At 45.9% G+C, this 25,537-nt stretch overlaps 1 protein-coding gene and 1 long non-coding RNA gene across 2 annotated transcripts in view; one reads left to right on the top strand and one right to left on the bottom strand.

Moving 5' to 3' along the window:
* LOC119449601 (scavenger receptor class B member 1-like) overlaps nt 1–25,537 on the bottom strand; it is a 51,922-nt gene continuing 26,385 nt past the window's right edge. Inside the window, 15 exon segments of the mRNA XM_037712814.2 lie at nt 1–1,501; nt 2,471–2,607; nt 2,673–2,724; nt 3,423–3,496; nt 3,572–3,690; nt 4,313–4,382; nt 4,384–4,486; nt 4,575–4,641; nt 6,553–6,602; nt 6,748–6,839; nt 8,144–8,449; nt 10,415–10,556; nt 11,598–11,755; nt 13,205–13,302; nt 18,743–18,886. Coding sequence (XP_037568742.2) covers nt 1,252–1,501; nt 2,471–2,607; nt 2,673–2,724; nt 3,423–3,496; nt 3,572–3,690; nt 4,313–4,382; nt 4,384–4,486; nt 4,575–4,641; nt 6,553–6,602; nt 6,748–6,839; nt 8,144–8,449; nt 10,415–10,556; nt 11,598–11,755; nt 13,205–13,302; nt 18,743–18,886 — 1,862 coding nt within the window. The 3' untranslated portion in view covers nt 1–1,251.
* LOC125944667 (uncharacterized) lies at nt 2,602–3,748 on the top strand. Its single transcript, XR_007466342.1, has 2 exons — nt 2,602–3,513; nt 3,574–3,748. It is a non-coding gene; the product is annotated as an uncharacterized LOC125944667 (long non-coding RNA).

Below are 25,537 nucleotides of genomic sequence, written 5' to 3' on the forward strand. Positions count from 1 at the left end.
TGTGGTGCAGGATTTTTATTTTTCTAGGTTCACGATTCACACTCTGCAAAACTTATGGACTATCACAGATGTAAAAACAGGAAATCCTAGAGGTTGCTTCTGGAATGTGGCTGAAGTATCAACAGAAACAACTCATCAATAATAAAAAAAAAAAAAACAGACCCAAATTATGAGCACTGCTGTATGGCTGCTTGTCTGTGAAAAAAAAAAAAGGACAGGACAGGGAAATGTATGTACATAACTCAGACAATTTCAACTTAAATAGTTGGTGAGTTTGTCAAGCCTGAGGTGTTTTAGCCCGTTTGTAGTGTACAGAACTCATTGTATGTGCAGAAGAGTTAAATAGCTTGACATCAGCCTTATTTCTACAGTTCCCTCATATATTTGTGCTTTAACTGAGTAAATTTCATGCTTACAAAGCATAATGCACTCAATTACATAATCCTGACAAGTTCATATAAAAAAGCTGAAAATATTACTAAGACTTGCAAGTCAGAAGAAACCACTATACATGGTAGGATCACAGAACCAGATGTACCGGACTACCTTTTAGACAGTCCTCTTTCCAAAATACAGTTTAATACATTCAAGTATCGCCACGAGACCCAGCATAAAGATCTAAGCATGTCAGAGGATTGTATAAATAGGCTGCAGATTGTAATTTGTACTTGAAGCAAGGCACAGATGTAAAGCCATATGACCCCTCGGCATATAAACAGTCTTCTCACACTTACATTTGGAGCACACATATTACTCTTTTATTAAAGAGGCATTTTCAGTTATGAAACCTGTGCCATATCATTTGACATACTTAAGAATGACATGATATGGGAACATCTAAGCAGTTATTCACATGCATTGTACAATACCTATATGCCCATGACCATCAAAATGGACTGCAAAGAAATGCAAATGTAAAAATGGCAGTTCCATTTGGTTCCCAAAGAGCATTGCTTGCTGTGCATGCAGAGTATACAAATATGGCATTTTTGTAACACTGCTGCAGCAGCATAACATCTGGCCTGAACTCTTACTTCTTGCTTTGGCAGCAGTCCAGTTCAAGGCACAGCACGGCACGCATAAAAGTTATTACAGGGTCTATAAAGTGTAGGAAGGAACTATGTACATAATTTGTCACAGTTTCAAGATGATTCACTGTGAAATCAATTAGGACATGGTACCTCTACGGCCCACTGAAGAGCGAGAGTATTATGTACAAGAAATATCTTGCAGTCTAAGAGTGACAGGCAGTCACGTCTTATAGATGTCAATATCGGCGGGCGCAGAGGGCTCGGAAGCCCTCCTGGTATTCTTGAGCTCATTGATGAAGTTGTTGCGCACTGCGGTGATCCCGAATGAGTTGGGGAGACGGTCAAGGCCGTTCTGCAGAATGCGCTCCACCTTGGTCGGAAACACGTCAGCGCAAGTAGCATCCCCAGGCTTCTTCACATCTATAGCAATGGGCTGCACTTTGGTGATCTCCCTCTTTGTTACCCGTGGCCTGGAAGAAAGAAACAAAAGAATTACTAAGGCAGATTAATTACTTGAAATGGTCATTATGATGAAAATTGACTTCATTAGAGAGGTAAACAAAATGCTAGTGCTGGTTCCTATCCCCTTATTGGGTTTCTACCTTCACACTAAGACACAGCAACAAATTCCTTCAATGGGGTAGGGTGGAAATACATGGCACCACAGCTGCAAAAAAAAAAAAAAAAAGTACACTGAAGGTTTGTTTTATATGATACTAAACCAACATACAGAATTTGGACTTCACAGTTCTATAAGAATGCTTTCAAGGATGCAGCGGAAGGCAACAGATTAACTCCCAGGTTTCCACAGATGTGAACATCAGTGACTGTCCGGTCTTTAGGGGCCTAGATTCACAAAATTAAGCTGTTTTTCACATGCAAGGCTAGCTCCTAATGAAAGGTGCTTTTCTAGCATAACAGCAAACAAGGGGCTAGCAAATGCACTTGTTTGTGAAGAATATATCCCTGGAGCGAAAAGCATTGTAAATACAGCCCCTGTGTAGGATCTGTTATTCCAATGGTGTGTAACATCCACATCACTTAAGTTCAGGAATACATAAACGACTACATTTTGTATTAAGTGATATCTCAGTATATCGCAGAGACAGTTGTGACAAAAATAATAAGCTTTATCAATGATGCATCCTATATGTGATCAAATTAGTGTTGCAAATGCTACAGAATAATGAAATTCAGTTTGTAGACATTGAACTCTTTCCTTATTATCATGCTCTTGGTGCTTCTTATGTTCTTTGTCTGTGTCACATTATTTTGCCCGTGGTACATCGAAGACATGAACAAGTTTGTTGAAAATGAGGACCATCTATCTCTGGCATAGAAAGAATTTGCAAACATCACTGTCTTTGTCGGCCCTTAAGCAGAATTAGCAATGAGCGAAGAACGTTAGGGCAATGCTTTACATTAGGTGAAATTCGCACCTGAACAGCAGGAACGTTGAAGCAGCCAGCAGCAGTGAGCTGATGATAATGAGGCCAACAGAGCCCCACTGAGAGTACTCAGGCAGTTGAACAATGGTCTTCAGCAGCTTCACTGTGCTATCCCTTGCTTCAACACGCTGAAAGCAGACAAGTGGTTGAAGTTTAGCTTCACCATCGGAAAAGCAAAAGCAAGTGGGCTTACCGTTTCTTGCCAAAAGAGTGGCAGCACACCTTCTGCGACTCGAGAAAAGGGTCTGTAATGAAGAGAAAATTTATTGCTATCGTAACATGTTTCTGGAAAGTCTAGTCATGAACCTGTCTTGAAATTCGTTCCTTGTTAATGCAGGGACTCTGGGACTCTTGAAAGGATTTCTTTCTGTTAATGCTTTTTTCTGATAACAATCAGGCTTGCACTGCAAGTCTTCATACTTTTGTGCAGGGACAGCTCCAGGATTTTTCTTTTTGGGGGCAGAGCAAGATTCTCAATTTTGGTAGGGGGTGCAGCAGGGAACTCCATCACTAATCAGCACTTCATGGTGGTATGAGGGGGGCGATTGGATGACAGGAAAAAATTTTGGGGGGTCGGATGCCCCACCCTTGCCCTCTTTATAGCCGCTCTGCTTTTATGCTGTCTGGTACAGTGCCATGGGTGTTGTCAGATTTTCGCACAGGATTGCACAGTATTTTGAAAGCCAGTACACACCATGTTCAACACTGTTCAATGCAGGGAAGTGTACAAGAGCTGAAGTAGGTTGAAGCATGAGACTTGCGCTTGGGATTGCCACAGTTTAAAATCCCGCACAATCATCATCACTATAGGCAGGTTTTGTAAAAGAGTATTTTTGTTCACTGCATCAGGTTGACTTATGCAGGTCCCATGGACATGGTTAAAGCAGCAATCTTAGCAGGCATTCTAGCACTTGGAAATAAACAAAAGAAATCTTTAACATACCCAAGACCAAACACTCGCTCCAAGACGACGCTCACTTGTATCCGACCTCGAACATTAACGGTCACGCCAAGTGTCTGCAGTGAGAATTAAGGTAAAACAATATTTGTTTTTACTGCATGAAATTTTATATCGCCAATACCATAACTTACAGGTTCAATGTTGAAGAAGAACTGATGTTTGTTGGGATCTGGGTTCATGCCATCAACATCAGCTCGATAGGATGAGTCAGCATACAAGAAATGAGGAAATGAAAGCACAAGTGGAGCACCTGCATAAAAAACACAGTGCCGTCAGTATGCAATAAAAGTATCTTCTGTGAACTGGAATGGCATAAATGCAACTTCTCTTACATTTCCTTCTGCTGCACAAGATGTCATTCGGATTTACAAGATGTTTTGGTAATATCTATCTTGTCTTTAAACACAAAAAACATTGTTGCTCCAGTCAGTCACGTTTTAACTTTCTTGAATTCAAAGAACTTGCCCATATGCCACTTGATTTGATAAAGTAGTAAATAAAAATATACCATATTTGCACAAACATAAAACGAGGTTGTTTTAAGGGTTGCCAGTCTGAAGAAGTACTTTGCAACATAATACATTATATATTTGCATCATGTTATTTCCATATGCACTCAATTATTTCAACTTATTTCTGCACATACCATTGCTGCATTTAATGCACCATCACATTAGAAACAATTAACAGAACTCTGACCAAAATGGTGTTGTCGAAGTGATTAGACGATGCACGTGTATAGTATGCTTAATGTTTCAGAGAGAAGGCACAAAGAATGGGCATTTAAAGTGCTGTACCAGTTGGGTGGCAATGAACAACTTAGGAGCAGAATAATTAAATGTCAAAGCAAGTTAATAAAGTCAAATACATGCCTTGCTTGCAAGGACCAAGGTTTGCTCCCCCATCAGGCAATGTTCTGCCAGCAGCGAAGCATTCATTCTCACTCCGCTAGTTGTCCACTGTCAAATGCTGTGGGCCCAGCTATGAAGCGCTTCACTTTCAAGCCCTTGAATGATTCGTAGCCTATATTTTCTGTTGGGATAGACCTGGAGATTCAAAACAAAATTTTCATAGTATGATTAGTGTTAAAAACATAATATATATAGACGTGTTAAAAAAATGAAAGGTAGAAACCTGCAAATGTCTGGGATGAAGACAACTTGCTCATTGCTCTTTGACAGGGGTGGCCGAATATGTCCAACTAGAAAATTTAAAAAAGGTAAAACACAATGCGTTATTAAGGCAATGTACACATTGAACATTCTATGTTACTGTTTATTTACCCTAGAGTTGTAGGCTTCAAGACCACATGCAGTGACACCATAACCTTATTCAATGCTGCTACACTAAACCAAATTGATCTACTGAGCGTGAAAGAAAAAAAAAGTAATTTTGTCTGAAGGGCAAATCACTGAATTGTGATAAAGTACCAGTGGCATAGCCAGAATTTTTTTTCGAGGGAGGGGGCATCTATACTTGGCTGTGGACGGGGCGGTAGATGAGGGGGAGGAGGGCGTGGGTAGTGTCGGGGAGGGGGGGGGGGGGACATGCACGTGCCCGGAGTTCTTCCCCCTGGTTACGCCACTGCAAAGTACTATTGGAATATTACACGAACAAAGGATCTTACAGTTTATGGGTAGTAAAAAATACAGTAAACATTAGCTCACTAACTCTCTGCCTCGAAAAAAAAAAAAAAAAAGGAGACGCTGCTAAAATTGGGCACAAAGAAAATTGTACTAAACACGCGTGGCACCACATGCCCGTAGATGAACATCAACAGAGTTCACCCGATCGGTCACAGCCCCGGCATCGGGGAGCGAGCGCGCGGGCTTGTCCTAAAGCGAATGTTCAGTGTTGACGTTCCCTTTACCATTTCACTGTGCCGCGACTCCGAAAATTCCGTAGATCACTGGGCGCGTGGATATACAGCGTGCATCAATATGCATCAAGGTACCAGCCTTCTCGGCTTGCCCTCACGTGCGTGCCCCCGCTCGCTCAACAGATCACGTCGTGACTTTCAACACACTACGCGTGGGCCTCGCAAGCGTTATCGTACGCAGGACAGCACGGCGACGGCGCAAACGCGCCTCAAACGTCCGTATAACTGCTATCGCAACAACATTTCCTCGCTTGAAACTTGCTGCATTACATACACAGACTTAAGTGTATATCATTGTGTCCTGTTATGCTCGGGGGGGGGGGGCACTGCAAAAATATTGCTCTATTCTTATACATATACGGGTCTGTTCACCTGTGTTTTAAGGGACAAGGGACACTCAATCGCATACATATCGGTGCATCGAAATTAATAATCAACAAAGAAAAAAAGAAGTCGCAGTTGTGCCCGGAAGGCGAACTTACATTGACAGCGACGTCAAATTTTGGACAACAACACGGAGTATAAGAAAATAACAGTGCTGTATGGACAATTAAGGACACAGACGAAAAAGAACACGACACTGGCGCTAGTGTCGTGTTCTTTAATTGCCTGTGTCCTTGTCCATCCAGCGCTGTTATTTTCCTAAACATGAATTCCCACCAACTCGCCCAAGTTTCTCTTCTAGTACAGAGTATAAGGTTCGTAGTTTTATTGGCCGTAGAACTTGCAGTGAATTAATATTCGCTTGCTAATTCAAATAACAAGCATTGTGTGTCACGCACGCACAGGCATGCATGAACATATCTCACTCGATGACCGCGAACGCTCGCTATCACGACGCTGGCATAATGCAGAGGGCAGGCAGTGGAGAGCGAACGCTTCGTGCTGCCTCTCGCTTCAACACGTCTCCGAAACTTGAGATTACACGACCTCCAACATTTTAGCCGCGCGGGAAGACAGCGCGCATGAAGTCACCAACCATCACCCAGATTACCTCCACGATAGAGTGCGCGGGCCGCGTATGCATTACACGTAAAGCACGTGTAAACCAGTGTACGATGAAAAGATCGACGTTCGAGGACGTCATATCAGCAAGTGCGGGGTAGGAGACAACTTGATGTTCATCGGATAGAACAGTGCTTTATGTCACAACCAAAACATGTTTTTTTAGCAAACAGCTGAATCTATCAACTATACTGTGGACACTATGAACGTGTTGAAGTATATACTTACGCGTTCCTCTTAACGTGTTGCATTCATCGTCCGGCCACACCTCCAGTTTCCTACATGATAAGAAATAAAAATATATAAATAAATGTTTGCAGCTCCGTCGCACTGTGCTCAAGCTCACAGCGCAGAGCCGCAGATCAAGAGAGGGAGAAATAAACAAGAAAAGGAGCGTTCTCACGCGAAACAAAAATATATTACCTGAGCTTGTTAAACTCGTATACTTTGTTCACTTTGGAGATGTCATCTTCACCGGTGAAGATTGTGTACTCCCCGTCAACAGTGTCGTTTTTCTGCAACAGAAACCGAGAGCGACGTACGTCGCGAAATCATGGTCGATAATTCACAAAAAACACAGGAAATTGAGGACTGACAAGAGTTGGGCGCACAGAGCGAGTAGTGATCGCAGAAACTTACACGGACCATGTATCCGAACTGTCCTTTGCGAAGCGTTAAGAGGAGAGTAGAAGCATGTTACCAAGCAGTCGTAAAAGAGAGGTGCACATCGCGGTGCATGCACCGCCACCGCGATGTGCACCTTTGTAAGCGGAGGATTTGAAGAGAAAAAGTCGCATGCATAAAGCAGCTGAAAGAGCGTACGTGAAGCAGATCCAGGAAGCTAATGAAAGTAGAGAAAATATTTACTATAACGCAACTCGGAAGAAGAGAAAAGACTGGGTATACAGTGCCCGTTGGGTCCCTCAATACAGGGTCGATACATTTGCCAGGTAGAAGCGATCGAGTTAGGCGAGTACTACAGCGGTAGGCAATGGCTTGGGAGAGGGTTAGGGTTAGTTTGAAGTTGTAAGTGGCTGAGCGGAACTTTCTTGTAAGCATCGTAAGCAGTGTATAGTGCGATGAACGCGATAACACCGCGTGTCCTTCGGATGTTGCCTCCTTGCGTAAAGCATTCGGTAAGTTTCATTACGCTGCGTGGTTCAACCTCGTGTAGCTACGGAAACGCCGATGGGTGTTTCGGATTAAGCAGATGCAGATTATTAAACAATTTTGACGGTAAATTTCGAGAGGGACTCTGTTGTTCAATAGCGCGAGCGAGGCTAGAATAACATGCAAGTCATGGCGTTCGCAATTTAAGCACTATGCACCTATAGATTGAATGCCGTCGTTTCTCAGCGCGCAGCAAATGTCCATGTCTCTGTATATAGCTATCTGTAAAACCTATCATCCTGCTGACATGTCATCCTTCGAAGAAGCGCCGAGTGTAACTACCTTCCTGGCTCCATCACTCCAATCCCGAATTTCAATAACTTTAAGGCTACCTTACACCAGGCCTATTATGCATTGTTCGGGCCTTGAGACCATTTAAAATAAATAAATAAATAAATAATGTTATGTTTACATACATGCATCCACTATTACGTAAGAGCGGGGCTCCTCTGTCCTGCATGCACGAGCCTCTCCTTAGGCCGGAGCGTCATTACCATAAAAATGTTTCGTTTTGTAATTGATCTAAAGCATACCTGCTGCTTCCGAACGAAAGCTTCGGCCAAGGAAGACAAAGAAAACTTCTTTAAAAAGAAGAAGTAAAAATAACGGCTTGGCGCATTATAGCGAGGACGGCGGGCGGCGCACTCACGTTGACCATGTAGCCGAACTTCCCGTTGGTTCCCTGGCGGTCGGGGTCGACCAGGGAGCCGAGCATGTCGATGACGGTGCGGTAACCATGGCTGAACACGTCACCGATGTTGAAGCCCGGCTGACCCGGCCGCGGCCGGCCGGAGTCGATGACCGAGCCCAGGAGCACCAAGATGTCGGGGTAGCCGCCGAACGTGAGCTGACCCACGGAGCGGGAGATGAAGATGCGCTGCCCGAGGCCCGACAGCGAGAGAGACGCGATGCCACGGACGATGAAGTTCTGTTCCTTCAGCAGCTGGGCCGTTGTCTGCGTCGAAGCACGGAGAACGTGCATGCCATGTCTTTCGAGTATACCAAGTGTATAGAGAAGACCAATTTGGTATGAAGAGAGTAGCGCCATCTTTTCAATTTTTTTTTCAGCCGCCAAAAGGAGCAGCCGATACTATTCTCTAATGCCAACATCTCCTTAAATATTTATGTCAGTAGAAATAAAAAAAAAAAAGAAAAGTACAATGAACGCGCATAGGGGGAGGGGGGGGGGAGCAATATTTCTCGGTAGGTCTCGTCCTTTAAAAAAAAAAATGACAAACAATGATTGCAAGGCATGCGGAAGTTATCTGTGTGCGGAAGCTAATTATTTTCACTCCTCCTTTTGACAAGAACAGTCGTTTAGCGTAACGTTCGGACATTTTGGAATATAAGTGGGGCATTTTTGTGCAAATGCGAAGAACACTCGCCCGTGTATATATGTAACATAAAGTGGAGGATTCATTACTGCTGTCCGGCTATGTGAGCGAATTCCTTCCTATAGCTTTTTCTTCCTTTTCTTTCTCTTTTCTTTTTTTCTTGCATTGAGCTCTTCGACAACTCTTGTAACCGAATTTGCTCGTTTCTGAACGCTTTATTAACATGAAATAAAGAAAGACAACGAACACAACGCTTCGTGCAAGTTCCTACTTTCAGAATTATGATCGCCCCGAGAAGACCAACCTGCTTCGTGTACCAATGAGCCGCAAATAGTGCCGTTTTCCCGTCTGACTTCTCTGTCAGCTGTCTGAATTCTCGCTCAACGCACGCTGATAGACGGGATAACATTATCTGCAGTCTCCAGGTGTTACTTGTACTCGGGTGCAATTGATAAGTTGCCTCCCGTTGTACGGGAGGTGTCCCCACCCACAGTCATTCTTTGCTAGAAACTTTTTGTCGCTGCCGTTGTAAGACGACCTTTTGTCATGGAAGGTCATTATCCTGCCTTCAACCGGAGGACCGCGGCCATGTCCGCGGAAACGCCTAACCTGCCCGCCTGGCGTCATTCTCCGGACAACATAATTGCGCTTCCGTCATCGTGTGCCTCTAATGCCTAGGGGAAAAGTTTCCAGGCGGTAACCTGCGGTCACTGACTGGAGAGCCAGTTGCAGCGAATGTGGAAGCCTACGACTTCCGCATATGGGATGGTGACTACGGCGCTATCTTTAAAAGCTGTCTCTTTCTAAAGCTCGTAAGGGGAAAAAAGCCGAAAAATCCCCCCCCCCCTTTTTTTTTTGTCTCAGAAAACTCTTGCCAAGGACTTGTTTGTTAGCTGCAATAAACTTTGAACACCGGGATTCTAAATGTGAGTTGTTCCAATAAAAATTGTGCTCCTTCCTCTGTCATATGCACTGAGCTTCCTTCGTATGCAATATGTATGTATCGGTTCCCGTTATTCCATAAGCGACTGTGCGGCTTACATACCGCATATCCAGTTGTATAGGACTGGCGGAGTGAAAGACCTCGTTCAATGTTCGCCTCTGCGATATGACAGTCATCGCTCCGTGGTATCGCAGTTTTACAGTATGTGGACAAACTGCATGTCCTACGGAAGTTCTCAGAGCAGATGCTCGCAAACGATGAAACAGAATTCAAATGGTTGTAATGACTTTTATCACACTAGGAATGGGTCACTTGCGGTGCTAATTTGCTTTCGGGAACACGCAGAAAACAAGGCATGCTAAAGAACGGAACAAACATTCAAAGTCCTCTCTGCGCTATTATAATCCAACCAAGTGTGAACCGATTACCCCAAGAGCAAATGCTATTCAAGTAAAAAGAAAGAAAAAGCCCGTGCAGATAGGCAATACAGCTAATGAACGTGAGCCGATCAAAAAATAAATTTCACGTGAGAGGTAACGTCACTGGCGTGTGGCTGGCTTGGACGAAAGCAATAAAGTTAAAAATTCAAATACTTTATTAGGGCTCACCACAAAAGGAACTCACCACGAAATTATACACTCACCACAAAAGGCACGTTGACGGTCATGATTTCGTCAGACTCTGGTCCCACAGAACTCTGTCTGTCGAAATAGTAGCGCTTGGTCTCTTTGTAGGACATTGTGCCATTGTCATGGAATGTTATGTTGTGTTTTACCCAGTCAGCCCTGTGGAAAGAAACCGGAACAGACCGTATACCGTGACGCTCAGCCTTACATGACTTACTTTACAGGCACAACTGCTTAAATGTGCACAAAGGAATGGAGCTAAAAAATAATTTAAAAAGAGAGGCGGCTTTAGGTTGTTTGATCTTCCTTTTTTTTAATTTATTTTTCAATGTCCCCTTCCTTGCTGCGAGGTCTCATGTAGTTCGCCTTAAAGTGAAAGATAAACGTTCGTTCGTTACTCCCACCACGCCGCTAACGCTACGCCTATATAAGATATTTTGGGCCAGCACTCATAAAACGCTTCTTGTGCAAGTGCCGTAGACGCCGTGGAGATGGTATCATTATCACTGTGATCATTATCGTGACTGGCGGGCGCCTGAACACTGGCTAGTAAAAAACAAACAAACAAAGAATGGTCTTACGTAAGATAATATTTCTGAACATGGATCTAAGTATACAATTTATTTTCCATTACTACAGACGACCACATTGACATAACGCCAACTAGAACACGCCCCACGTTAGTGCTGACAGTTACATCATCGGTAGTAATTAAAAGTGATAAGCGCTTGGTCTGTGTTTTTGTTGGAAGAAAGGAGGCTTCAGGCAGCGTCCTGCGTTAGTTATACCTATATAAAGGCATAACGCACGCACGCACGCACGCACGCACGCACACACGCACGCACACACGCACGCACACACACACACACACAGAGAGAGAGAGAGAGAGAGAGAGAGAGAAAGAGAACGTTATAGTACGATATAGATAACGTTATACTGGTATATACAATTCATTATACCTATATACAGGTTGGGCCGTTGTCATAGAGGTATAACGAGTTCCAATAAAACAATATCGCCACTGCAGTTACGATTGGCAGGAAAAAGAAGAACGTCATGAATACATGTTATAGGCGATCGCGTAACACATCTAGTACAGCTTAAGCTCGGAACGCTGGCCCCGGCCTAAGCCGTTCCTTTTCCTCTTTCTGGAATATTCCGAACTCAGTATACGGAGCGTGCATGGATGGAATGACCCACCTGTAGGTGTAGGGGCCGACTTCCTTGACGGACGGCTTCTCGCCGATGAGTACCCCGTTGGGATTGGTGACGTTGAAGAAGAAAAAGCGGATTTTGGTTTCGTGGTTTGTGTCCTTCCACATCGGGAAGGCCCGCGAGTGCTCCGACAGAGACACCTCCTGCAAGCGCGCCGCATGCATAATTCAGCGCGCATCGAAAGAAGGGCAGCCAGCATTAGAGTATAACGCGTTATGAAAATGCACATCGGAGTGGAACGATGTTTTACCACTTGCGACTGGAATAAATGTATTCCGTTAGCTTTATTATACGCACTGTTTCACTAGAAAACCTTACTTCAACCAACACGGTTGCTTCAATGAAGAATATATATTTAAAGTTAAAAAAAAAAAAAAGCAGTGGGAACAGTAACCCCCCCCCCCCCTGAGGCCGACTTAACACCCCTTTTCTTTCCTTGCGCATTTGAGTACTGTAACTAAGATGTAAGACGCGCAATCGTCTGCACACTCACAAAAAGCGCATTTTTTGACAATTTCCCGTGAAGAAATTGAAATTAGTGCTATTTAGATGGTATTGGCAAACTGTCAACCCTCTCCCCCCTGGCAGAGATCCTGGGTACGCTACTGCGTGTAACGTCTACAAGAGGCGCCGAAGCTTTTGCGCAGACCACTTCCCTTCAGTCCATTTCACTTTCCTTTAATATTGGCTTTCCAATTCTATTTCCAACTCTATACTTCACCCGCGCGTTCTTTACGGTAATTTACGTGCGCATCGAAGGGTGAGGAGTTGCGATGCCCGCAGACATATGACTTGTTTTCACCTTTGTTTTTATTTCTTCGTCGCATTTGAGACAGCTTCGGGACGTCGTTGGGTGACGGGTATAGTGCTAGTGAGCCCCTTGTCACATGGCGAGCGTGTCGCATCATTACTGTAGCGCATTGCACCCCTGTTTACGTGTTTACTCAATGCATGCCGACGCACTGTACGGCGTACATGCCGCGTGAATAGTGTGCCCTGAAACTGGAAGGCGTTGGCTCGACGCGCGGTTTGTTCTGTTTTGGCCAATAGTGATAGTGGTCAGTGATAAGCCAGGGCAGAAACTTGAAGAGCACGTGCTGGATAGCGAGGAAAGCGATGGCTGCTTACTTTGACGCTATGAAAAGCCGGTGCCAAAATAGCCACATATGTGCGCCTTTAAGCTACTATCGGTCCTGTATTGTATTAATCTTGAACGCCTCTGAATATGGCCACTGTTTCGTTATAGCAACGTAGTGCCTTGAGGCTGCTTTACAGAATCTAAGTCGCAAGCCACATTGTGCCATGTGACAACCCAGAATAATAATAAAGAAGAAAAAAAAATCGGTGAGCGAAACAAGTAGGCCCTGTTCGATCACGAGGCTTGTGGTTTAGAGCGTCCGCAATCACCTATAGCAAATACAAAGCCCATGAAATTCAGAATGGCGTACCGGTATACTATTTGACCTAGCAGTAGATTATGTAAACTCCATAATTTAAACATACTCTCACCTCGCTCAAGATAACCGACATGGGTTATACGTGATACAGCCAAGCACTGTGACAACTCATCCACATCCATAGATGACACTCACCTTGTTAAGAATGTACCTAAACACGTGGTCGAAGCCAAGGAGGACGCCCACGCCTAAGACGATGAGGAGCAGAGATACCACGGCGCACGCCGAGATACCTGCAACAGAACGGAAGACGACAGATTAAGCGGGATTCGTACCCAAATTATATTAACGCTTGAAGTTCAATATGTTCCACGCTGTAAGTAGCTGAAAGCACGAAGCATAAGAGCAAATACTATTATGATATAAGTAATAGACAAACAACAAGTGTTATGTAAAGAAAAAAAGTTGAGAAACGCTGCGACTTTTCATTTAGCGGTGCAAATTAGGAACCTCCTATGAAAACGTGTGTGGTGTCCTGGAAAATCACTGCAAAAATCGAGTAGGCATAAACATGACACATGAGGGATGGGCTTCCCTGCCTTTTTTAACAGCGGAGCTGTTTAAGGCCGAGGTTGAACCGTGCCAAGCGTTGATCATTTTTGCGAAGCGTGCGCCAGCCACAGTTGGTCGGAGAGTGGTGACGATGAGAATTAAAGCGCCTTCTTAGCGCGCGCCGAGTGACAGGTGCACTGTCGGCGCAGAGCATTCCGACGTTCGGCGACAAGTATCGCGACAACGAAGAAGCAACTGTCTCCGGAAGAAGAAGCGGCGCGGCAGGAAAGACGACGGGAAGCTGCTCGAGCGTGGGCCCAACGACAACGCGCCGACCCAGAGTTCCGAGCAAGGGGAGCCGAGGCTAAGCGACGGCGAAGATCCGAAGACCCCGAGTTTCGAGTGAGGCAGGCGGCGTCGCGAAAATGGTAGGAGGAGACTCATCGGGAAGACAGACGTTCGGCCGCCCAGCAACGAAAAGAATCCGACCTTGGCTTGCGAGTCTTGGAAAATTTCCGCCGCCGAGAGAGAGAGTGGCTACAGCCGGAGCCGACGGGCGGTTCAGGCGTGAGTTCCTTAACGTTGAGTTTGGCCATAGCTGTAAAGTTTGTGATTGGCTGTGGTTTAACACGAATTCGAGCAAGCTGAGTGGTGTGCGAAATGAAAATCAGCGAGCTAATGGCATTGAGGTTCTAGAGAAGGCATTTGCCGGAGTGCCAGATGTATAGCCGCGGGATGGACGTGTGCAGGACTTGTAAAGAAGCTTTGCTCTCTGGCAAGCTACCGCCATTGAGTGTGACGAATGGCTACCGATACCCACTAATACCATCGCATCTACCAAAGCTCAACGACGTGGAAGAGCGACTGATTGCACCTCGCCTCCCCTTCCTGAGCATTAGAAGATAGACTCATGGCAATGGACAATATGGGATACGAGGCCAGGTCGTGAATGTGCCCATCGAGCAAGCGACAGTCGACTGCCTGCCTAGGAGTGTGTCAGACGACGTTGCCATCGATGTTACATCAAGCGAAAACTGATGTGTAAACCCGTGTATAAGAGTGGACTAGTTAAAAAGAGTCATATAAAGGCGTGGTTGGAGTACTTGGTTGGAACACCGCTGTATAAATTCTATAACATTCAGGTTGATTGGAACAAGCTTGGGGAGATGCCTGAGGGCGATGAAGAGAATAAAGAAGAGGAGATTGAGTCAACTTAAAAGCTAAGAAAACGGTGGAGTTAAAGCTAAATAAAAGCCAAGTTGAAGCCACCAGCTCCGATGTTTCATCAGTTTTTGCAACGTTAAGTCAGTGAAGCTGCGCTCTTTTTTTTTTTTTTTTTTTTAAGATAATGTCCTTCTTGGCGAGTTACCCCCCCCCCCCCCCCCCTTTTTTTTTTTTCTGTACCGGGTATGCGTGTTTCTAGCTCCTTTCGTGGGTCGATCTCTGAGACAGTACAGTCTAAAATGTGGGCCGATCCTGAAGGTAGTGCAGTTTCAAGTCCGGTGCTCCTCCTACTCTCCTCTCGCGATAGAGTGCCGTGCACGGTGACTCCGCACCTTCAGCCCGTGGAGAAGCACCACATCGCGCTCGTGCTGGGGAAATTTCAGCATACACCGGGGGAGCTATAACGATCAGATCGAAACAGTAAGCTATAAACACTTGGTGTAATATTTTCTGAAAATATGCTTTGACGTGGAAAATGTTGCTGGAAGGATGGCGTGCACTATAGGCTTAATTTACCGCAATCAAGACATATTTCCAATAAAAACAAGAGTATTGATCTATAATTATTTACTTCTTTTGAACATACTTTGTTCTACTTTGTTTTCTCATATGGTGAAATACAATATGTTCAAATAATAATAAACTTACTCGGCTTAAAAAAAATCAATTATGGGGCTTTCAGTGCCAATAACATGATATGATTATGAGGCACGCCGTAGTGGGGGACTTTGGATTAATTTTGACTACCTGGGGTTCTTTAACGTGCGCCTATATCTAAGTACACGGGTGTTTTTGCATTTCGCCCCCATAGAAATGCGGCCTCGAAAGTAGAATACTCCGCATCATTTCCAATTTTCCAGCTGAACAAGGCTGTGGATACTTTGCTACAGAAGTGCTATTTAATCAGCTTGGTAAACCTTTTTGATTATCGCCTCTAAGAGGCTTTGAAAAATGAATTGAAGTATGAAAACGATAACTTATTAAAACTTGTTAATTTACGTGATAACATAGCCACTTATGTCACAAGACGTTGTGAACATTGAAATATGCAACTAAAACGATCAAACTTTGCAATGGCGATCAAATGTTACGCAGCGTAATCCCCCGGATCCTTAATGAAGCTCTGCGATCGTGACTTGGATTTTATTTACGTGTGTAATAATGATTTATTTGCATTATTGATGTAATAGTGTTCAAATCTCATACGTATTGTGTATTTACATGAGCTTCTAGTTTTGTCAGTGATTGTATTATTTTTCCTTCCTTTTTCATTTTTGTTTATTTTATTTTGCTATTACTTTTTATTTTATTTTGTTACTATTGATTCCACTGATATTAATTCACGAAAAAGTGCAGTTCTGCGTGTCTGCACTTCGTGTGATGCTCTTATTTTTATTGTGAAAGATCATGCGGTCCCCTCATGTTGTCTACCAAACATTAAATAAATTTCCAGAACGAGACGGGTGCTCGGATGGTTAGTTGGTTGTTTGGTTATGATGTTTATTACAGGCGGTGTTAGCCTGGCAGTCAGCGCCGACAATTGCTCCACCTGTTCGTCTTTTTCACCGTTCAGGAATCTTCTGCCACATGTCTGAGTTCAGTGTCGCGTATAGATATGCGAGTAAAAGGCGTGACATTTCCTTACGGACTATGCTCGGCAGCCCTTGGGGAACATTATCTGTTCCACGAACGCGTTTGGAAATCTTGTGTGCAGCTTGTCAAGTATAATCTTCCTTTCGATTTTGCACTCGCTCGCTACTCGCCTTTCGCAGCCCTGCCATGCTGCACCCGAAGAAATTGCCGACCAATGCTGACTTTGGAGATCAGGAGAAGAAACGTGCAGAGGCTGCCAGATGCCGGCTATGTGGCGAAGAAAGCTGCTGTAAAACTGCCGAGCACCTGGCAGCTCGACTCCAGACGATTAGGGACGCTCAACGTGCATGCGCGAATTGCTGAGACGCCCCAAGAGCGGTAAGCTCTGCTCCAGGAGAACAGGTTTGTTCGGAGAACAGCCGAGATACCGAAAGAGCGGGAAGCGCGGCTCAGTACGCAACATATGTTGGAAGGCGACTGAACTTCTATAGTTGACGTCGATCAGACGTTGTCGCTACAGCGTGGCTCTCACAGTAATTTATATTATATGGCTCATACACCCCATTCTCACCAACAACTCGCTCAGAAAGACATTGTCTTGGATCGACGTCAACTAGAGGTTAAATCACCTTCCACCTCTTTTATATATATATATATATATATATATATATATATATATATATACATACATACATACATACATACATACATACATACATACAAGAATATTCGAATCATTGCATGACTGGCAAGATAGAAGCCCTTGGGACGTTCGAAAACGTGCGAATATGTGCCGTACCGGTGTATGGGTATTCCCCGAGATATTATTTACGCCACCAAATGCATTCCACTGTTACTCGTTCGGGCTAGTATAAACGAGGAATTCAACAAGTAAGAATAGTACTTGTCGAAACTTCAATACAGGAGGGAGTGTGCGTTGAGAAATTGTCACACTTTCTGTAGCCGCCCACAACACGTTATCCTCCAACAAGAACATGAAGCAACTTTTTAAAATCGCCTAAACATGATCAACAATACAATACGCTTGGATAACATCTAACACGATGGAGAAGAAGGAAGTATTCAAAATTTTCTTGTCCTCGATAAATGCTAATATCGTTCCTTCCCAATTTGCTAGCCAGCCCTCGAGTGGTGTTCCTACATGCAGAACAACGACAGCTACATGTTGCAGTCGGTGTTCGTTGTATCGGCATGACGTCCGCGACTCACCATCGCTCATTGTCAACACAGGAAGACGCCGATATGCAACTTCGCCAACGACAAACAATTAACACCCTGCCGCGCGAACTTCACAAGGACGCCCAGCAAGACGTCGGCGACGGTGCATGCTCGGGTGGCACTGATTTCGGTGACGTGATTTTCAAAGTTAAAGCATCCTGTTACATCGAGACAAGCAACGAAAACACCGACATGCCAACTTCCGCCTTTGCGTGGCTCTTCCTGTGCCTGTTCAGGTCGTGGTGTCAGTTTAATGAGTCATTGCCAGTTCGAAAAGAGACTTCTGCGCGCCAACCACAATATTTTGAGGGTAGCTTTCGTTAGTTTGACTCTGCACATACAGTCATGCGCGAATCCAGGGGGTTGTCAGGATGTCCTGCCGACAACACGATCCGGAAACGCAAGACGTTCGTGTTGTTTTCCACGAACGGTTAAACGTTTGAAGGGATTCGCGAGCGGCGTACAAGGCAATCAGACTTTGTGCACAGCACAAAACTCGGATGTAAGAACACAAAACCAGTGGAGAGTCATCTACTCAAACAGCCAATTTGCTATACCACCAGTGGTATTCAAGGTAGCTAGGGATGAATCAGAGCTCAAATAGCCCCGCGACATTCCAGTGCCGCTGTCGATTATAAATCCAAAATATGGCTTGTGGATGGGAGTTTACTTTCTTTTCTTTTTTCTACCAAGCTTCCCAGGGCGCCCACATTACAGAATTGCGGAAAAACTTCAATATCTTCGTCATCTAATCTATACATCCATCTCCACCGCCCTCGGCAGCGTTTTCTACCCTCCCGTCACCCGCTGTGTTACTATAGTAAACCACCAGTTACCTGTTTTACGCATTTCTTAAACTGCTCACAGCTCCACTTCTTCGTCTAAATTTCGATTGAGATATCATCTACTCCTGTTGTACCAATAACCCATACTACGCCACGTGCTACACATCGCGCCACAAGGTGTCGTCCCCGAAGCAGCTGTTCCCGTGTTATCATCGTCTCCCGAAACTTTTCTGTCCTGCTACATCCGTAATTATATGCTGAAGGAAGCTCTCTGTTACCGGGGTGCAGTAAAGCTTGTTCTGGCATGCGTAGAACGGGGCGAGTATATAGAGACACATACACAAGCGCCGGCCACACATGCTTCTGCTCTTGGTGCTTGCCGAAGGGCCCCTGGAGCATGGTCTCTGGCCACGACTCTCCTCGGAGGGCGCCTCTACCTCGAACTGCTCGCAGCGAGGGGCCACGGTTGCTCCGGCTGGGGCACCTGCGAGACAAGAAGAAAGCGTCGACTGATACAGAAATCTGCCACCGCCAGCTGTGAACAGGACAGGATAAAGCACTACAGTCAGTGGCAAATCACTGAACACCAAATACATGGTAATTGCGTGGAGTACTAAATAACCAATTGTGTTGATAATTCATGCTGTGTGGGAATGCGATTGGTGAGGCGCTCCCGTATGTGCCCTTGTGTACCTCACTTGCACTCCGTGTCTTCAAGCACATTACCACACAATATGAATTATCAACTCGCCCAAGATGCAGCACTCTTAAATATCCAGCTATTTAAGGCATGGGAATGCAATGGTGAACACTGAAAAAAAGGAAAGGTAATTCAATGTTACGAATGCTATGAATGTTATGAATTCATTGTTACGAATGCAATGAACAGAAGTTCGATACTGCCTTTACAAACGCACTTACCAACCCGTTTTTCAGTAACTGTTCACGCCGCGGTTTCTATGAAAAAACACTGCGGTCGACACTGATCGATACTGTAGACACGCGCATGAAGTCGTGTGCCGCACCAGAGCGAAAATATTCGCCATTCGTTTTCTCCACACGTTTCCGATAAAAAAAAATACTTTAGGGCCGCAGTCTAAGTCTGTCAATCGTGCACGTATTGAGGACCAAACACACAGTACATGGTTCACAGTTTCAAGCAGACATGGATCGTCACTAAAATAGTACGTACCACCGTTGGCATTTAGCACAGTTGTGCCCGGCGGCTGTTCTCGTCAAATAATCCTGCACTGGCAAGCTTGCAGCGATGAAATGCCATTCATACCCCTTCGTCTTTGCATGGTCAGGGAGCTGGTGACTAGACCAGCGTCACCTGAGACTAATGGACATGTCATTATGTTTCTTATCTTCGGCTGTCCGACAGCTCAGAGCTGATGGGCGAGACGAATTCTGAGTCCTCGATCTCGTGCGTCGCTAAACGACTGGACGCTCTTTTCCGTCACGGTATGGACTGGGACAGTCAAGCAAAAGAGTTCACTTGAAACGACGACAACGCCGCCCTTCGTGGAAATGCTATTTAGCGTGGAGGCCCATCTATCTGTCAAGCGGGTCTTCATGAAAAGCCCCATCGTTCTTGCAAAGGGCCAACGGCAAGACTTTCCGTGGGGAACGGATAAAAGTTGAGGCCCCCAAGTCGTCAAGCGGTTGTCGTCCGTATGTGCATGGGGGCGGTTTCGCAACCTTGGAGAGTGCAACGTCAGGGGCGGGATTTTGCGAACGTTTCGGCGATTGTGGTTGGACGAGAACAACAGTGAATTCCCCTACGAGAGAAAGGGGGGAAAGGAAGGGCTTAAAAAGCGGACCTTCAGTGCTGTGAGAGTGCTCGTTCATGCTCGTACATTGAATCTCTCAAAATGTAAATGCTGTAAATAAACCTTTTTTTTTTCTTTTTTGCTCTTTTTGGGCGTCGCCCAGAACCTCTTGATCACCCGGCACCATGGTATCTCACCAGCTACGTAAACTCGTAATGACCGCTCGGGCTCGAGTGGCAACAACTGGTGGTTGACTGCGGTGAAATGGGACCGTCAGCCAACGCCAAACACCGTCTAAACGTCGTCTACTTCAAATGACGTACGAAAACGAGCGCGAGTCTCACGTTTATGTTAAAGTTGTATACTTATACGTGCCAAGAAATCATTTCCGGGATTGGAAGGTAATTGAATGACTGAATAATTGTTTGAGGATGTACTCAGTAAATGGCCTGTTGCAAATTTGTTCTAAGAAAGCAGCCCCTAACTATCTTTCACAAGCGTAACCGGGGGCACTTTTCAAATCGCTTGTGACGTTGCGTGTCTGTGTGTCTTTCTTTGTGGTTGGGCCCTGGCGATACATTATTTCATTAGGCAAGCACTGACTAGCCTAACAACGTCCCCCCTCCCCCTTCCAAGAGGATCCAGCTGTGAGTCGCCGTAGGGTGCGCGCTGTATGCCGTCGCAAGCAAGCGCTAGAAGACTCTGCAGCTCGAATGTCCAAGGAGGGCGGCACTGCAATGTTTCCACGCTTGTTTGCGACAGTTGAAAGACCTGCGCATTGTGCGGCCGAAAGGTGTTTGGTGTGCGGGCTAACCACTCGCGCCGAGGCTGAAACGAACCGGGTGCAAACGACGAAGGCAGTGTCAAGGAACGCGAGCTTTTTAATTACACGCTGTTATCGCGACCGCTTCACCAGTGAGCTCTCCATGAAGCAGAGAAACCGGCGTACATTAACCGAGCAAAGGTTTTGCTGCCTAACTCACGCCCGTTTAGTCAATAGTGACTGAACAGTCTGCACATTCCAAATAAAACTATGCCCACAAGCAGCCAGATAGGTAAGTCTTCGCTGACAGAGAACCTCTCGTCAGAAAGCAGTTGCATTTTGCTGAACAATGAACAGCATACAATGAAATTGCTACGGAAGTACATTATACTCTCATGTCCTGTTTATGAATAATAAAAAAGTCATCTACATCATCTGGGTTCATTTTGCCTCCGTGTTGTCAGAGTACTTTAATATTAAAGGACTCTGGTGTTATTAACGCTTCGGGTGAAAAGAGGAAAAAATATTCCAAGAACCACTAGCAGGCTCATGACTATGACTTGAAGGTGGCTTTCTTGCAAAGAAAAAGCACTCATTTACTGAGAATGTGGCGCCCACCTATTTTCTTCGCGGCAGCTGACTCGCAACTGAGGACGTTGACCCATAATCCGCACCTGCCTGGGGGCCTCTTTTAGAGTCGCACATTAGATTCAGAAAGGGTTTCCTTGATCTGGAGCACGTTTCAAGGTCTTCGCTTCCTCACTAATAATGCGCAGATGTTATAGTCAGCATAAGAGGCCGCTTATACCGCCGCGATGCCGGGACCACGTGGGCACTAAATTGCACGGTGGGGGAGTTCACGTGTGCTAAATCAAGGACGAAGCACGACACAGAGTGAAGGGCATGCACGATGCAGTCCTCACGGCGGACGAGCTGTTTCCGCGTGCGAAGGCCTCGTGCGCTTCCTGACTACGCGCATTAGCCCGCTTTTGGAAGTCGCGGGGCACGTCTCTTCTGCTTCCCTCTCCGCCGCTCTCACGCACGCCTTCGAAGAGGCGCACTTGTGCCCGCTGGAACGCAGAAGATAAGAAAAGAAAAGAATGCGAACGTAGCGCTTGCCCCACAGTGACACGAACGGAGCGTCGCAAATAAATAGAAGGAAGGAAGACGACATCTTTTTGCGTCACATTTTTCATTTGACAGAGGGCGAAATGCCGCCGCCGCTCTTTCTCTGGAAAGCGGTGCCATCGGCCATGTTGTTCGCATGACGTCAAGTGACGTCAATGCGCGCTTTAGCCGATAGAAACCCCGTACACTCGCGTGCGGTGCAGCATTGGCGAGTGCACTCGGGCTGTAGTCATGTAGCCTCCGCGGCGGTATTGTCAGCTGAGCGCGTGACTGGGATCAAATAGATGTTCTCTATGAAGCGACAGAGCGTGACATCTCAACTCATGCGGAAACGTGTGTATCGCACTGGCACGCATGGTGACAGACCAGGGCCGCGATTTCGTAGCGATGCCTAATGACTTATTCTGTACCAGTCTTATCATCCTATACTAGCCGCTGTTAATAACGTGAGAGGACCGTCGCTCTGACCACTGACAAAGCGCGAAAAGGCATTATTACCGGAAAGGCATCGCTACAAAATACCGGCCCAGAGTAAGACGTCAGCAACAATGTCGGCGTTTTACCAAAACCACGCAGGCTCTTCAAGCTGCAGCCGCCGCACAAGTCGTGCCCTTCCGACGGCGGACAAGCCGGGCAAACAACCCGGGTGGCCTTAGAGTAAACAAAATTATTTCAGAACAATTTTTCAGCACATCACATTCGTACGCTGCATGTTCGTAAAAAAAATGTGGTTGATCCCTCTTATATAGGAATCGGTATAGAACACGAAAGTGAAACGTGTCTTCACAGAAGTAGTGTAATGTTTATTGCACATTGATATATAATGTCTATTGGTGTTTTGTGGCTAAAGCGCCCTTAGGCGTTGATGCACCCACGCTGACGCCTGGTGGCACGTCTCCTCCATCACGACTACCAACGTCGATGACCATGAGCAACCGTCGTGCATATGGAAGCTGCACTACGCTGCACACGCTAGCACAACGCGAAAGACGAAGCACGTAACTGACACACTAATACAACGCGCAAGACAAAGCACGTAACTGAATCGTCACCGAGTCAAATCATCGCGTACAGCGCGTCGTAATTGCAGCCTCCGCGATCAACTTCAGAAACATTTTCAGAGCTAATTGCGGAGGCCACGTAGCTCCGCTGTGCTGAGTACGGTGAACGCCACCTAGGTGGCGTTGGTAGTGCTTCTTGATGCCAGCGTCCCTTCGAATGCTGGCATCGAGGCGTCGTAGTGCTGAGACCACCGAAGCGTTCACTGTCGGTGCGCGTTAGTGTCATAATGCAGTACTTCTCTTTTCTGCTCGTAGGCGGCGGCACCGCCCCGAGCAAGAGCGCGGGTACACGGAGGAGTGTTAGATATATAAGGCGCGTCTGTGTAGCTCTCTGCAAATGCGTTTGTGGCGCAATGGGTTAAACGCTCGGCGATCTATCGTCGCGGACCGAGAGGTCGTGGGTTCGATTTCCAAATTTTGCATGTTTGTGGAACTTTTTCTTCTGGTTTCTTTCTTTGTATTATGTTTCTGGTTTCTTTCTTTGTATCACGTATTTCCGTGACGGAAATACGTCAGTGAAGTCTTGGTGGACCCCGGCATAAAACACTTTCGTGTTAAAAAAAATCAAATTATCCACATTGACAAGGGTATGACTGACAAACAGATTTCAAACACACAGGCGTGATCAGCGTGTCTAATCGTAAATGGGTAAACAAGAAATGCAAAACCATCTACTGCACTGATAAAATATCTTAAAGGTATCCATTGTTTTCATAATGTATTCGATTCCACGAATATTCTTCAATATCATCTCTATTCGGTCAGTGTTCGATTCGGTGATGTCATTATTTCAACCACATTAAATTCGTATTACATTCGGTACAAAGCTTATACTATTCGTCATGCGTTTCCATCTTCGCAGCTCCTCATTGCTACGTCGCTGCCGAGTGGCCTCGAAAGGCAGCTCGCAAGTTCCTCGACAAAGATCCTCGTGAGGAACTCCACAAAGCGGAAGAACCTGCATGCAAGAGCGGGAAGCCAAGCGTACGCGCTACGGAAGCCGCAGAAGGAGATCGTGCCGTCTCGGTCGTTGCTGCCCGGTGCCCATTCGAGGCACTGAATGCAACGCCTGAACAGGCAGCGCTCGCCGCGGAAGCGGAGCCGCACCAAAGGACGCGCACTTAGAAGGATCAGCCGCGTTTCGCAGTGCTGCGAATTCTCTACGCGACGACAAGACTCGAATCTCTAGAATGCAAGAGGTATACGTAAAGCCATCGGATCGCGAGCCTCGTTTCCCGGGCGTAGATATATTTTGTTACCCTCCAGGCGCATTTCCGCCGCCGCCGCCGTCGTCGTCGTGATGTTCCATATAAAGTCCAAGTGCGATAACATCGTGACTGCGCGCCGTATGCTGAGTGTGCGAGTAAAAGCGTGCGAGGGTGAGCCTAGGATGGTGGCTCGATCCCGCGGGCGCAAGGGAGGAAGCGCGCCGTCTTCCATCGCGCGCACAAGGCACTGGGAGGCTTTTACTTCGGCTGCGGCAGTGTATGGCGCGGCTGAGCACGGCCGCCCGGGCCCAGCTTGGAAGTGATCTTCGACGGGTACCGAGTCTAGGTGCGCCGACGGCTCAAATCTTCGTGTGCGCTTTGTTCTCGCAGTTTAGTTCGCGCTGAAGCGAAATGCAGCGCGAAGGTCAACTCGCTCGCTGCTGCTGCCGCTCTTACTCCCGCCAGCGCTTTGACAGCGAGTGTCCGCGGTCATCGAGTGACACGTGTTTATGTTTGCCTGTGCGCGCGTGACACCATGCTTGTTATGTTAGTTAGTAAGCGAATGTCTACAAGTTTACATGGCCGATAAAAATGCTATCCATACTTCGCATACCTGTCTACCAATTTGCTATCGCAATCGATGCTTCGCCTTTCAGGCGAAATTGCGACATTAAAAAAAAAAAAAAGAAGCAACGATAGTTGAAGCACTGTGTAGCCAAGAGGTAAAAGGCATGACAGCTTATACTGGTACCTCCAGATATACACTGACGTCATATCTGCCACTGTATTTTGGCGCACAACAAATATTGTATTAAAATGTTGTAGTAAGTCGTCATCATCACCAAACTTTCTTTTTGTCCACTGCCGGGCGAAGGCCTCCCCCTGCGATATCCAATCATGTGTGTATTACGCAAGCACACTCCATGCTATGCCAGCAAAGTTTCTAATCGCATCACCACCACCAGCCCGGCCTCTGGCGTTCTCTACACTGCATGTTCCTTTTCTTTGTCCACAAGCTGTCAGTCCAACCGAACTCGGTTTATCGCTCATTGCGCGGATCCTAGCTTTTTCTCAGGCTTCTTTGATATCGTAAAAATTTCAGCTCAATAGGTTAGTAATTGTGGAATGGACTGATTGCATACTTATCTTTTCAATGATATTGGTAAATTGTTAGTCATGGCTTGGTAGCAAGCTTTCCGAGCA

The sequence above is a fragment of the Dermacentor silvarum genome, chromosome 4 (assembly GCF_013339745.2).
Source record: "Dermacentor silvarum isolate Dsil-2018 chromosome 4, BIME_Dsil_1.4, whole genome shotgun sequence".
NCBI classification, from domain to species: domain Eukaryota; kingdom Metazoa; phylum Arthropoda; class Arachnida; order Ixodida; family Ixodidae; genus Dermacentor; species Dermacentor silvarum.